The sequence below is a fragment of the Thermobia domestica genome, chromosome 7 (genome assembly GCF_964235325.1).
Source record: "Thermobia domestica chromosome 7, izTheDome1.hap1.1, whole genome shotgun sequence".
In the NCBI taxonomy this organism is placed as follows: domain Eukaryota; kingdom Metazoa; phylum Arthropoda; class Insecta; order Zygentoma; family Lepismatidae; genus Thermobia; species Thermobia domestica.
Genome location: NC_137460.1, coordinates 24,125,452 through 24,139,351, shown reverse-complemented (window position 1 = coordinate 24,139,351; position 13,900 = coordinate 24,125,452). Strand labels below are relative to the sequence as shown.

The following is a 13,900-nucleotide window of genomic DNA, read 5'->3' as shown; positions in this document are numbered from 1 at the left end:
AAATTTCATTTCTGTTCTTTTTAAATTTCTCGGAAGTGACAGAAATCCTTGCTGAAAAAGATCTATGTAGTAATGATTTTGGGAAACAAAAAAGCAAAGAATAGGTATTTACGCTATAATTTAGGCAAAACAAATTTAACTGAAATTCAAGCATAGTCCCCTCCCGTATGAATTTCTGTGTATTCATTTTTACAAGTCTCTTGCATCAAGAAACTGATATTTTGCTTAAGATCTGGTTTCTACTCATGACCATGCGCTTCAGAAGCGTCCCCTACTACTCTTTAACATAAGTCAATAATCCTTTTCAAGAAGAATTTAGACATTCTAAAAATAGCTAAATATACGATGCTCCGACTAAATCAGCCAACAACAATACATACCTAGTATAGCCTCGAACTCAGGATCGGGTTGTCCTTCTTCAACCATTGGAAGATCATAACCCAAAGCTCGAAGGCAAGACTTGAATTCCTGGTGATTAAGCCGACCAGTCTTATCCTTGTCGAAGTGCTTGAACATCATGGAGAATTCCTTCAGAGCATCTTCGCTTACACCGGACTGGTTTCGGGCCTGGATCTGCTGCTCGAGATTATGCTGCATTCTCATTCCCAATTGGTCCAACTGATCCCATTGTTGGGCCAAACCAACAGTGCTACAAGGAAAGAAAATATTTTATTTTCATTTGGTAAATGTGTATATCCTTCAAGTGTGTATATTAAGTCATCTACCTGACGCCAGTGTTATCCGAGAAAGCATCAGTGTTCTTGTCTGTTCATTCTTGGTAAGAGTTCAGATTCCACGTTACGCTGAACGCCCACGTCTCATATATTCAAGATTTCTCGTGGCTATACGGTTAGCACTTAAGATTCAATTCCTGGTAGAAGCTGATGTTCTATGTTAAACTATAAATTCAAATTTCATACAGTCTTGTGCTGGAAATGGACGTTAAACTCGAAACAATCAAACAAGAAACAAATCAGTGTTCGTTACATGTCAACGGGTCTCCTGATTTTCCCCTGCTTCTTAGATTATCCGATTCATTAACTATACTAGGTAAGACAGAGTTCCCACAAAAGCAATCCTTCATTAGAAGTTGTTATAAAATTAGAACTTATTGGAATATGTTGAAAATAAGGTGTCGGTAAATACATTAACTCAAAACATCGCAGAACCCTTGTATCACTAGATGGCAGTGAAACCAACTTGGAAATGGCGCACCTGCAAACAAGATAATTTTGAAGTGGTATAACAATTTGGCTGAGGACGGATGCATCTGTAACCAGAGAAGGGGACATTGAGGCCGATCACCAATCTCAAATCAAATTGATGATCGCGTCAAACAAACAGATCATCACATCGACGTTCGCAGGGTAATACGTGGGGTGCACATAGTGTGTTTCTAATGAACTGATACCACATGAAACTTGACGAGTTGCTGAAACTATATCTATAAAGTTAGAAAGAATATTCCAACTTTGATTTTATTGTCACTTCAAATCAAGGAATGTTTCTGTGGGAGCTGTGCAAAATAGGAACTGACCGACTGTCGGGTGTTTTTATATGGTATAATAGTTGATATGCTGTGTTACATACTTTATATAATATAATAATCTAGGTATAAGTTTCATAGCCTCAGTAGCTTGATTTAGTAAGATTTATTTAGTGATGATGTGTTAGCACTGTATGTGCATAAATAATGAGAAAGAGTTCAAACTAATATTTGGGTTCAAGATATTTTCAACTTACTATACTTGAGAAAAGTATCTTTACAGCAGATTCTACTTGGGAATTTGGCATGCGACTTCAGGTGGAAACTAATAAATTATACCGCTTTAAGTATTGAAAACAGCAGACAACGGTGGAAGAATCAACTCAGCGAATCGTATTTTAACAAACTTGCGTATTTTAACAGAGTAGTGTTACAGAAACGTATCTACACAGAAAATCATGCTTCAGAAAATGGAAAAACTATCTAGAATAGAATTTTATTTGTGGATCTTCCATTTTACAACGATGTTCGAAGATATTTCATATACCAACAATGTTTGACTTCTATCATAATACAATACCATTACCTAAATTTTCAAATTTTAATATTGTCGTTTCTCCATATTTTCAAATTGTAAATACTAATAAGAGAATTAAAACGTCCTAATATGGAGACAGGAGAAAAGATTTCAAATGGGAAACGTAGAAATTTTGTAGTACTATTGCTATCTTACGTATTTTTTACTTATTCTTTAAACTCATTCACTCTATAGGTTGTAAAACTGAAGCTTTATTATCCAAGAATCCAGTTCCCCTTCTTGAACTATTGAACTCCTCCTTTCTGATAAGTCAATGAAGTAAAAGTTGTTGGAGTTTACTATTCCTCTTTAGCACCGAGGCTATATGAGACATAAGCTACAGTTTAAAGTGGAATCTGAGCAACTATACTGCGAGGAAGCTGAAATAAGCCCTTCAGGCGGAACTAATACACTATGTGATCAAAAGTATCCGGACAGCCCCCAAAACATACGTTTTTTATATTAGGTGCATTGTGCTGCCACCTACTGCCAGGTACTCATTATCAATGACCTCGGTAGTCATTAGACATCGTGAGAAAGCAGAATGGAGCGCTCCGCGGAACTCACGGACTTCGAACGTGGTCAGGTGATTGAATGTCACTTGTGTCAGAAGTCTGTACGCGAGATTTCCACACTCCTAAACATCCCTAGGTCCACTGTGTCTGATGTGATAGTGAAGTGGAAACGTGAAGGGACACATACAGCACAAAAGCGTACAGGCCGACCTCGTCTGTTGATTGACAGAGACCGCCGACAGTTGAAAAGGGTCGTAAAGTGTAATAGGCAGATATCTATCCAGACTATCACACAGGAATTCTAAACTGCATCAGGATCCACTCCAAGTACTATGACAGGCGTGAGGTGATAAAACTTGGATTTCATGGTCGAGCGGCTGCTCATAAGCTACACATCACGCAGGTAAATGCCAAACGACGCCTCGCTTGGTGTAAGGAGCGTCAACATTGGACGATTGAACAGTGGAAAAACGTTATGTGGAGTGACGAATCACGGAACACAATGTGGCGATCCTATGGAAGGGTGTGGGTATGGCGAATGCCCGGTGAACGTAATCTGTCAGCGTGTGTAGTGCCAACAGTAAAATTCTGAGGTGGTGGTGTTTTTCTTGGAGGGAGCTTGCAACCTTGTTGTTTTGCGTGGCACTCTCACAGCGCAGGCCTACATTGATGTTTTAAGTACCTTCTTGCTTCTCACTGTTGAAGAGCAATTCGGGGATGGCGATTGCATCTTTCAACACGATCGAGCACCTGTTCATACTGTACAGCCTGTGGCAGAGTGGTTACACGACCATAACATCCCTGTAATGGACTGGTCTGCACAGAGTCCTGACTTGAATCCTATAGAACATCTCTGGGATGTTTTGGAACGCCGACTTCGTTCCAGGCCTCACCGATCTACATCGATACCTCTCATCAGTTCAGCACTCCGTGAAGAATGGGCTGCCATTCCCCAAGAAACCTTGCAGCACCTGATTGAAAGTATGCCTGTGAGAGTGGAAGCTATCATCAAGGCTAAGGGTGGGCCAACACCATATTGAATTCCAGCAGTACCGATGGAGGGCGCCATGAACTTGTAAGTCATTTTCTGCCAGGTGTCCGGATACTTTTGATCACATAGTGTAGATAGACTTGAAGACAAATGAAGAACGAAAAGAGCTTCCCTTAGTTACAAAATGAATACAAGATTTTGAAACTCAAAAAGTAAGATTTTGTAAGTAAATGTAATTATGTTTATTATGCATTAATCCAGAACAGGGCTAAAAGATAGCAATAATTATAAATTAATGAAAAATATTTATCAAATGATGTAAAAGAAATATAGAAGTATTGCAGACAAGAAATACGAATTAAGACTTGATTTCATTTTTAGTTTTAGCGTCCCTTTCAGCAGCGAGGCTATATGAGACGTGGACCTACAGTTTAACGTGGAATCCGAACTACATGAACTCCTGTCGGGAACCAAAGGCGCGTACGCTAACCGTTTAACCACGGGGAACTTCAAGAAATACGGATTAACATACATACGAGGTGCTACCCAAAATATCTTTTTTTTTTTTTTTTTTTACTGGGCAAACCATTAGCAGGACGACGTTCCGCCCCTAGATGTTTCGAGGTACATGTACTTACTACTGTGCCACAAAGTTGCGTCATCTTTGGCGCATTCAGTAGTGAATTGTTAGGACGTGTTTCAGTGCTTCTGCGATTTGTCAAATGGCTGACGTTACGGAGCACCGGATTTGCACCAAGTTCTGTGTCAAGTTGAAGAAGAAAACTGTAGCCGAAACCCACCGCATGCTGAAAGAGAAACTTGATGAGAGTGCACTGAATCAAGCAAGAACATTTGGGTGGTTCAAGTGTTTCAAAGAAGGCCGCGAATCTGTGAAAGATGACAAACATTCTGGTCGACCACCAACTTGCACAACACCCGAAATGATCATGAAAGTGCGTTATGTGATTCACAAAGACAGAAGGTACACAATTCACGATGTTTGTAACAGACTTCAACTGTCGTACAGCACATGTCAACGAATTCTATCCGATGAATTGAACATGAGACGAATTGCAGCAAAGTTTGTTCCTCGCCTTCTCGGCATCGACCAAACAACCTCAAGGTTCAGAAGTGCACTGAGCTGCAACAGAGTTTGAGAGTGTCGAAACTTCTTATCCAGAGTCATTACAGGTGATGAATCCTGGGTAGTTATGACCCGGAAAGAAAGCAGTAATCATCTCAATGGAAGACGCCATCCTCTCCAAAGCCGAAAAAAGCTGAAGTTTGCAGCAACATCAAATAAATGTTGATCTTTTTTTTTTTTTTTTTTTTCGACATTCGAGGAATTGTGCAAAGGTGTTTGTTCCACCTGGTCAGAATGTCAACGGGAAGTTTCACTGTGCGGTTTAGAAGAGGCTAAGGGAAGATGTTCGGCGCAAACGACCAGAGCTGTGACAAACGAAATACTAGTTGCTGCACCATGACAACGCCCTCGCACACACACACACACACACCTCGGAAGTCCTGGACAAAAACAACATGCAACAGTCCTCCACCCTCCCTACTCCCCTGACCTGGCCACCGTGCGATTTCTACCTGTTCACGAAAATGAAACTCGCGTTGAAAGGGCAACGTTTCGACTCCGTTGAGGGCATCCAAGTGGAATCGCAACGGGTCCTGAACACCCTTCACCCTGAGGACTTCCAGGAGTGCTTCCGAAAGTGAGAACAACGCTGGGATCGTTGCACATATGCCAAAGGAGACTACTTTCAAGGTGACGAAGGACATTAAGACGTAAATATAGTTTTTTGATTTCTACAATGACATTCTCGGATATTTTGGATAGCACCTCGCATGTAACAAAATGGAATTAAGATAACTAAATAAATAACTATAGCTGGAAGGAAGTCCTGTAGAATCAATTTCTATATTCTAGTCTTAAGAGAGAAAGACTTTATCTTTGAATATATTTCTCAACTATTATACTACGGCCGCTATGTCTCTGGCTCTGACAGTTCTGCACGTGGACAAAACAATGTTGCCAATTTGTCCTTTATACACTATTTTGTTTGGCTTCGGTTCTGAAGAACTAGCCATTGTCACCAAATAATAACAACATTCCTTAACAGCACACCCAAACACACACAAAGAAAAGAAAAAAAGTTGCAATAACCAAACACGATCTCAAAGCACTTTTCACTGAACTATGCACAAACAAAAGGAAGAATACGGAGCGGCAACAGCGTCTGGTTTCCATGCCAGCGCGGTGAGAGCTCGGGCACTCATTGGACCTTATGGGGGTGTGTTAATGTAGTATCAACCCTCGCTTTCTTTTTCGCATAGCTGTCAGAGCCAGAGATACAGCGGCCGTACTTTAATCTCTCTGAACAGCTTACGACCACAACATACTTATTATTACAATACGTTCGTAAGTCTCTTTTTGCACCAAGTATTTAAAACCAAATGAATACTTAAGTTTAAGAGATAATATGCTTTCATTTATTAATACTCAGCAGAAAACAAATGGTACCTGTGCTCTGTATATCGGTTATCCAAAATCAGATGCTCTTCCAGAATAGCTCCTAGATCTTCTATCTTCTTCAAATCGGAACGTCGAGCTCTCACATCTGCGGCTTTTCTCTGTAAAACAAAATACAATATGTATTATTCATTTAGAACCACTCACTGGAATAGCTTTTATTCTGGACAATAGATAAAAGAAAAAAAGCAATTGCATTGTTTACATTACGGAAAATAAAGGGATAAGGCAAGAAGTAATTTATCAGTTTTACATCCCACAATTATGCCCTGTAGACCAAAGGAAGACGGATGACTAATACAAGTAAACAATTATAAAACAATCAATGGAATGAGAATGTGGGAGGAAGCCCATGAATACGATGTTATTCATCAGAAATTCATATAGTATGGGATCGAACCAACGACCCCACACACCAAATAACGGAATACAAACTAAAATATAGTCACTAATGGAATTTTATTTATATGGGAAACCTGGTTCATACATTAAATATCTAACAAGGTACATTCGCGAAGTGTCCCCTCAGGATTCATGTAAAATTGATTCCAATGCAAAGCTCTTCGCAGCCCAATGTACACTCATGTCCAAAATTATTGTCGCATGTCTATAAATGTTGTTGTTGAAATATAATTTAATAACGAATTCACCCGGTATTTCTTACAATGTTAGTATGTGTATAATCGGCAAAGATATGTATGTAGCAAATGTCATGTCAAAAGAGCAGTAAATAAGAACAATAAAACGAAAATAAAACTTCATTGTCCATTTAGCAACATTTTGTTTTACTCATTCTAATTTTCGTATTTATAATTCTTTTCCTATGAAATTTATCACAAATATACATTTCCCGATTATACACATAGTATGAGTATTAAAAGTACCCTGCGAAATCATTATCAAATTATATTCCTACAATAAGACAGTTATAGACATGTGACAATCATTTTGGACATGAGTGTACATTGTACTAATTTTAGCGCCCCATATCGGTAATTTGCATATTTATGGACCTTCATCCATCCGGAATTCAATCATATACTACTACAACGCTCGGACACAAAATTGCTTTTAGTTTCCTTAGATGTAACTAAACATGAATGTGATCATATACAAAACAAATTGGATTAAGTACTGTTTCTCTGAGACATGTTACACACCCCGGCCGCCACCTTGGATTCGCCATATTGGATTCAACTTTCGGTTTTTCAAATGAGAATGGGTGCACGTCAAACATCAAATTCATGAATAATTTTCTCGGAAATTCACTGGTATAGTGAGTTTTACCGTATTTTGAGCCGTTTGCAAGGTATTGCGTGGTAAATGTCAGACACTTCACGAATATTGAACCAAATAAAAAAAATTGCGCTGGCCCGTGTGTATTGTACTAATTGCTGCAGCCCATACAGGGAAATTATAAATGCTGATGAGACTTCATGAACCAATCCTGTAAGCATAAATATCCACGACAGTAAGCACACTGAATGAATGAGTCATTGTGCACTTGAGAGATGAGTAACTCGAATTTTCAGTTTGCCAGAGAACATTGTCGGGTGCATCAAAGAAATGACAAGTAACGGGGAATGCATCTTTTTTCCAGGCGTGCCTAATCATGTTGCTAAATATTGGAGCACTGAACTGATTATGGATAAGTGCTTGAAGATTGATAACATTACGGATCTGGGGCTCTATACAAATATGATCAAGCACAACACACTCACAAAATCGTTTATGAGCAGATTTGGGTGAAGACCTATCATTTCCGTATTGACGTCTGTGTATCTGTATGTACGTCCAGAGAATATTTCGTCAACAATGAATTACATAAAAGGTTACATATACATTCGGGGCCCTGCACAACTTTCTATTTGGTTCAATGTTCGTGACGTGCCTGACAATTAACACGCAAAACTTTGCAAACGGTACAAAATACGGTAAAACTTACTACTTCCAAGAAAATTGTACATGGATTTAATGTAAGACTTGCACGTATTCTTATCTGAAAAACCGAAATTTGAATCCAATATGGCGGCCGGGGTGTGTAACATGTGTCAGAGAAGCAGTACTTAATCCAATTTGTTTTGTATATGCCCATATTCATGTTTAGTTACAAATAACAAAAATAAAAGCAAGTTTCTGTCCGAGCGTTATAGTAATGTAAGATTGAATTCCGGGTGTATGGAGGCCCATAAACACACAAATTACCGATATAGGCCGCTAAGATTAGAACAATGTACATTTGGCAGCGAACACCTTTGCATTTGAATCAATTTTACACGAATTCCGAGAGGACACTTCACGAATGTACCTTGTAAGATATAGTACCCTTGCAAAAGAAGTGCACAAGTGTACGAAAAACCTGACGCAACTGTTTATAGATGATTTTTAAACTATTGGGCAAAAATAAGTATCGCATGTTTTTACCCCTCCCCCTTTTCTTCAGGATAAATACGTATAACCATTTCCTTGATTTACAATGACGTGAAGAAAATTGTAATGATACTGAGTATAAATTTAAATAAAATCACTTAGTTCTCAGTACCGGTGATCAATATATTACGAGATCTTTTCGGTTTCACAATGGAAAAAACCTTCTCACCTAGAAGAAAAACTATACACGAAGATTACATCACAGAGCCAAATCCAGCAAAACAGAAGAAGGGCTCTTTTTACATATTCACAACAAAAGAAACGCGCAAGACATGTAGGCAAACGGACTAAAGGATTTATTATTAAGAACCGGCTTGTTTCTGCCAATGTACTGTCTCTGTTCCATTATAGTACCTAAATCTCTTCGATGCTATGGTTTGCCTCAAATAAATGTTTAGAAAGGGTAGAATATTTGGGCTATATTTTGCATCTCTGCTTTCTAAAGCACTAAGTTTCATTTGCTCAATACAATGTTTGCCAGATCAAATGATGTCATTCATACCCGATGTTAAGGTTTTCTTCGTACAGTAAACAACACATGATTATAAGTAACTCTGTTCCATCGGAACAACAGCGTAAATTGAACAAAAACTGACCCGACAAGTAGTTATCACTACAGGATGCCTGATAAATGTATACGCATAGAGCAGTATGGTTAGCAGTGGCGTATTTAGGGGGTTATCAGGCTCAAGCCCTCCCCCCAAATAAATTTGTTAATTTTTCACATTCCACGTACAACAATAATCCTTCTTACCATTTCTAAGAATTTCATTGACTTTTTATTTTCTTATGCTCTTTGTTCAGAAATAATACTGTATTTGTCAAATTCCATTCCATGTAAGAATGCGTTCTTTGTTTCTGTCTTTCGTCCATTCTACTCTTCTATTTTTTTTTCTTAGTTGTTACTTTCTTTCGTTTCTCCTATCATACTTTCGACCGTTGTTAGTTATGATTCAAATTGGTCGTCGTCAATAACACCAAAACTAAGAGGAGCTCATAAGCAAATCCAGTGTCCCACATCAACTTGCAAGGATATCAACATGACGGGACTTCAGTTATTATAGCAAAGGAATAGTTACATCGTTTAGTTATAAAGTTAAATGTTTAAATTACAGCAAATCAAGAGGCGGGGAATAAGTAGCCCGGGAAATTTGGCAGCCAAGAGGATGCTACCTTTTTCTTCTATAAATAGAATAAAAAGGTTAGATTCACTGCCAAATTTTTGTGTGTATCGTTATCACGCAAGATTCACCAATCTGCAATTCTTTCCAATAAAACTTCAATTTATGCATAAATTAAAATATAATTGCCCCCATGCTTCCTCGTGTTGTGCATAGCCCCCTCCTCCCGAAACAAAATCCTAAATATGTCACTGATAGTTAGTATCAGCATACATACAGAAGAAAGAAAGAAAGAAAAACTCAGACATATTTAATCACAATTCTAAAATTCTGGTTAATAATATTCAGGATTTAACTTTAATTAAAAATAAAATCTGACCACAGCAAAACACTAAATAATAGTGTTTCAGTTTTGACAATGTATCAATTATAGTACAAAGTCTGTCGTATACCTGAATACCTGAATCTCTTCAATGCCAAAATTGTGACTACACCCTCCATTCCAAAAGAAACCGAACGTTTTAAAAAAACAAAAAAGCAATGTACATTTTGGAACAAATCATTTTTATTAATCAATGTATTCCCCTTCTGCATCGATACACATATTTGCACGCTCCAACAAGTTGTCAAACGATTCTCCATGTCCTTTATTGAAATGGTCTTTAGGACGGCGGTCGTCGCCTTCTCAATGGCATCAATCGATGCGTGCCACTTTCCTTTCATCGCCAAATGCAGTTTCGGGAACAGATAGAAATCGCACGGAACGAGATCTGGTGAATAGGGCGGATGATGCAACCGAATAATGTGATTTTTGACCAAAAATTCAGTTACAAGTCGCGAACGATGTGATGGTGCATTATCGTCCAAAAGAGTCCAACTGCCGATTTCGCGATATTCGGGCCGAATATGACGAATTCTTGCCAGCAAACGCTTCATGACGCCCAAGTAAAACTCTCCAGTGACTGTCTGGCCGGGCTGAACAAATTCTTTGTGGATAATTCCTTTTGAATCGTAAAAACAAATCAGCATCACCTTAACTTTTGACTTCACCAAGCGACTTTTTTTGGGTGTTCCTTCATCCGGCGCTCTCCATTCAGCACTTTGCCGCTTTGTTTCGGGCTCATATTCAAAACACCACGTCTCGTCATCAGTTACAATCGATTTCAAGAAGTTTCGATCCTGCCGAGCACTTTTAACGATGTCTTTGCGATGTGCAATTCGATCAACTTTTTGGTCTTCGGTGAGTTTGTGTGGTACAAACCGCGAATTAACCTTCTTAAGGCCCAAAACTTACAACGACTCACCAAAGGTAGTCATCAACCCTGGTTCGGCTAATAATATAAGTATATCTTTAGTGGCAGTAATCGTTTACACCTTAAAGTATCTTCCGTAATTATATTCACTAGTATTGTCACCTTTTCTACTGAAATTACAAGTCCATGATAAGTATTAGACAATTTATTCGTTGATTCTCTTTTAACGTATATTCACACAAACTGTCTTGCAATCATATATGTTAATTATATCCATAAACAAACTACATAGCAATCAACTATACAATAATAATGTATATTTCTTACATATATTAAAACATTCTTCTTTTGTTATCTTTAGTTAACATTATATCAGGTATAGTGCTTGTGTAGAAGCACTTTCTGCCCAACATACAAGTAATTATCAACCGATACAAAGTATCTCGTTGTATAAAATGTCGCCCGATGATGGGACTGAATATAAAAGTTACAAGGTAGCTTGACTTTTATATTTAAGAACTACTGGTCCGTTTATAATAATGGTATCATATTAATTATGTCCTTTACATTTTGATCGACCCTCGTATATAACTTTATTAAGTTTCCTTCATATAAATACATTTATAATAAGTCTTTTATTTCATTAATATTTATCTTTTATTATAATAACGTCGTCGTTTACTAATATAATCAACGAAGGGTGCGAAGTCAAAAACGTAAGAAATAATTTCATTTTAAAACACATTACAATGATCAACAGTTTCAATCATTATTAAAAACGGTGATGATAACAATGTTTGGTCTTTCTAGGGCGCATTATATAGTAATTACTTTAGATGATATTTTACCGTACACATCGTATCAATGAGGCATCAGAATACAGAAGAATCTTATTCGAGTAACATATAAGGTGGCGCATGTAGACAGTCGTCGGATAATTAGCTTAATAGAATGAACCTTATACTTAACATAATCCTTGATAATTAAATTTCAACACAAATCAATATAATATAAATAACCTTTGCTTTTAATCAATTATGAAGCGAATTATAATTCTTCACATTAACAAGAAAGAATTAAAATCAGTTGAAAATTATCATTTGTGGAAACAAACGTGATAAAGTATCTAAAAGTCATAAGGGTTGTTTTCATTATTAATATTAACACAAATTTGAAGATAAATGTTCATAAGAATCTATAACTGATATGGGCTTAACCCTTACTACATCAACTGCAGTCAGTTTAAATTCGTACTTGCATATGATTCTAATAAAGTACATTGTACTGCACAATCGTGATTATGTTCCGCATTATTTTGTACATGAATTGCGTCATTGTTTGATTTTGATATGAAGTGCCATCTCTTGAATTACGATTACGTCTATCCATGTAGTTTACTGTATTTCTGGAATTTCGCCATGTATTTCGACTGTTTTTGAGTCTACTTCGATTAAGTGACCTGACATAATTATTGTCACGATTGGTTAGGTTAGGTGGATTCCCATCATATCTTTGCCTATTTTGCTCGTTCTGATTATTTAAATTTGCTCGAATTAGGTTATGTTCCGTATTGTCTACATTACGGATATTTAGATTCCGAACAGGTACAAGGTGATCTGAATTGTTTTTAATTTTACCTACTCCCGCTTGATGATTCAGTGTCTGGTATTGAGTTTCATAACATTGGACAAGCATTAATAAGTGATTAAAACTCATGCACTGCGTAGAAAACAGGATCTGTTGTAATTTAAACGGTAGTAGATTTCGAATAGATGCAATCACTCTAGATTCCGATTGCAACGGATTTACGACTTTTAATTCGTTATACGTATTTACAACAAAATCAACAACAGATTTGTGCAAGCGAGGATTAAAAGGTTGGTTTCTAATCGTGGCATCTCTGTTTGCAAGTAAAAAGTCGTTTTCGTAATTTGCAATCAGCGCGGCTTTGAATTCCTCATATGTATTGACGTGATCCCGTACTGCTTTAAACCATAAAAAACATGGTGGGAGTAATAAATGGGGGATTAGTTTCATATATTGAGATTTACCTATACACATTATACTGCACTCATCCTGAAATTTTTCTAGGAAAGAAGTAGCATTTTCATTACATTTACCACTAAACTTACTCATAGCACGTATTTCGCTCATCTTTACACTTAACTTTACATTCCTTTCACCATTTCGTGTTCGCGTTGAGTGACAATTTCTACCTACTGCGTTATGCGTGGTTCCACCATCTCTTTTCCGCCCATCTGTATTCCTTGGGTGAATTCTTTCCAAAATAATGTCCTCATCGGATGGATTACTTGAAGAAGAGATAACGTAAGGTCCACGTTGATCTGCTGCGGGTGAATGCGAGGTCATCTCTTGTGAACAAGGGAACTCCAAACGATCATTAACCATGTTGTTGTGGTATGCGTTGTCCTTAACCTGTAACGTCCTAATTTCCTCTTGTAAGGTAGATATCAATTGAGTATTTGCACGTATTTGGTTAGAATTATCTGTGACCTGAATCTTTTGCTGACGAACAGAAGATTCTATTACTTCCAAATCCTTTTTTACACAATTGACTTCTTGGATTACATGGTTGTAATTATCCTGGCAATCTTCAGATAATCTTTTTAGCTTTTCATCAAACTGTAATGTGATGTCTCTCACCGCCTGGATAACAGATTGTTTCGTCTCTTCTGATTTTTGATCTATTTGCTCTAATCCTCTACTCAATTCTTCTGACTTTTGATCTATGTGCTCTAATCCTTTACTCAATTCTTCTGACTTTTGATCTATGTGCTCCAATCGTCTACTTAATTCTTCATATTGTCTACTTGATTCTTCGGATTTCTGCTGAACCGTCTGTTTTAATTCGTTGGACATCTGAGCCAAATTTTGCTTCATGGCTTCTAAATCGTCTTTTCGGCTTTGTTCCTGTCTCTGTAATGCCATTAAAATTTTGTCTTCTAATGTCAACATTTCGGGTGTAAT

General features: G+C 37.4%; 2 protein-coding genes across 3 annotated transcripts in view; one reads left to right on the top strand and one right to left on the bottom strand.

The window, feature by feature from the left end:
* The window catches only part of LOC145689918 (tRNA N(3)-cytidine methyltransferase METTL6), a 249,456-nt gene that overhangs the window by 212,519 nt on the left and 23,037 nt on the right, over positions 1-13,900 (top strand). The gene's annotated exons all lie outside the window — the stretch shown is intronic.
* The window catches only part of LOC145689122 (spectrin alpha chain-like), a 38,063-nt gene that overhangs the window by 6,762 nt on the left and 17,401 nt on the right, over positions 1-13,900 (bottom strand). The window contains exons 2-3 of the mRNA XM_081763252.1: positions 6,100-6,209; positions 381-649 (exon numbers count right to left, since the gene is read on the bottom strand). Coding sequence (XP_081619378.1) covers positions 381-649; positions 6,100-6,209 — 379 coding nt within the window. The remainder of the gene's footprint in view (positions 1-380; positions 650-6,099; positions 6,210-13,900) is intronic.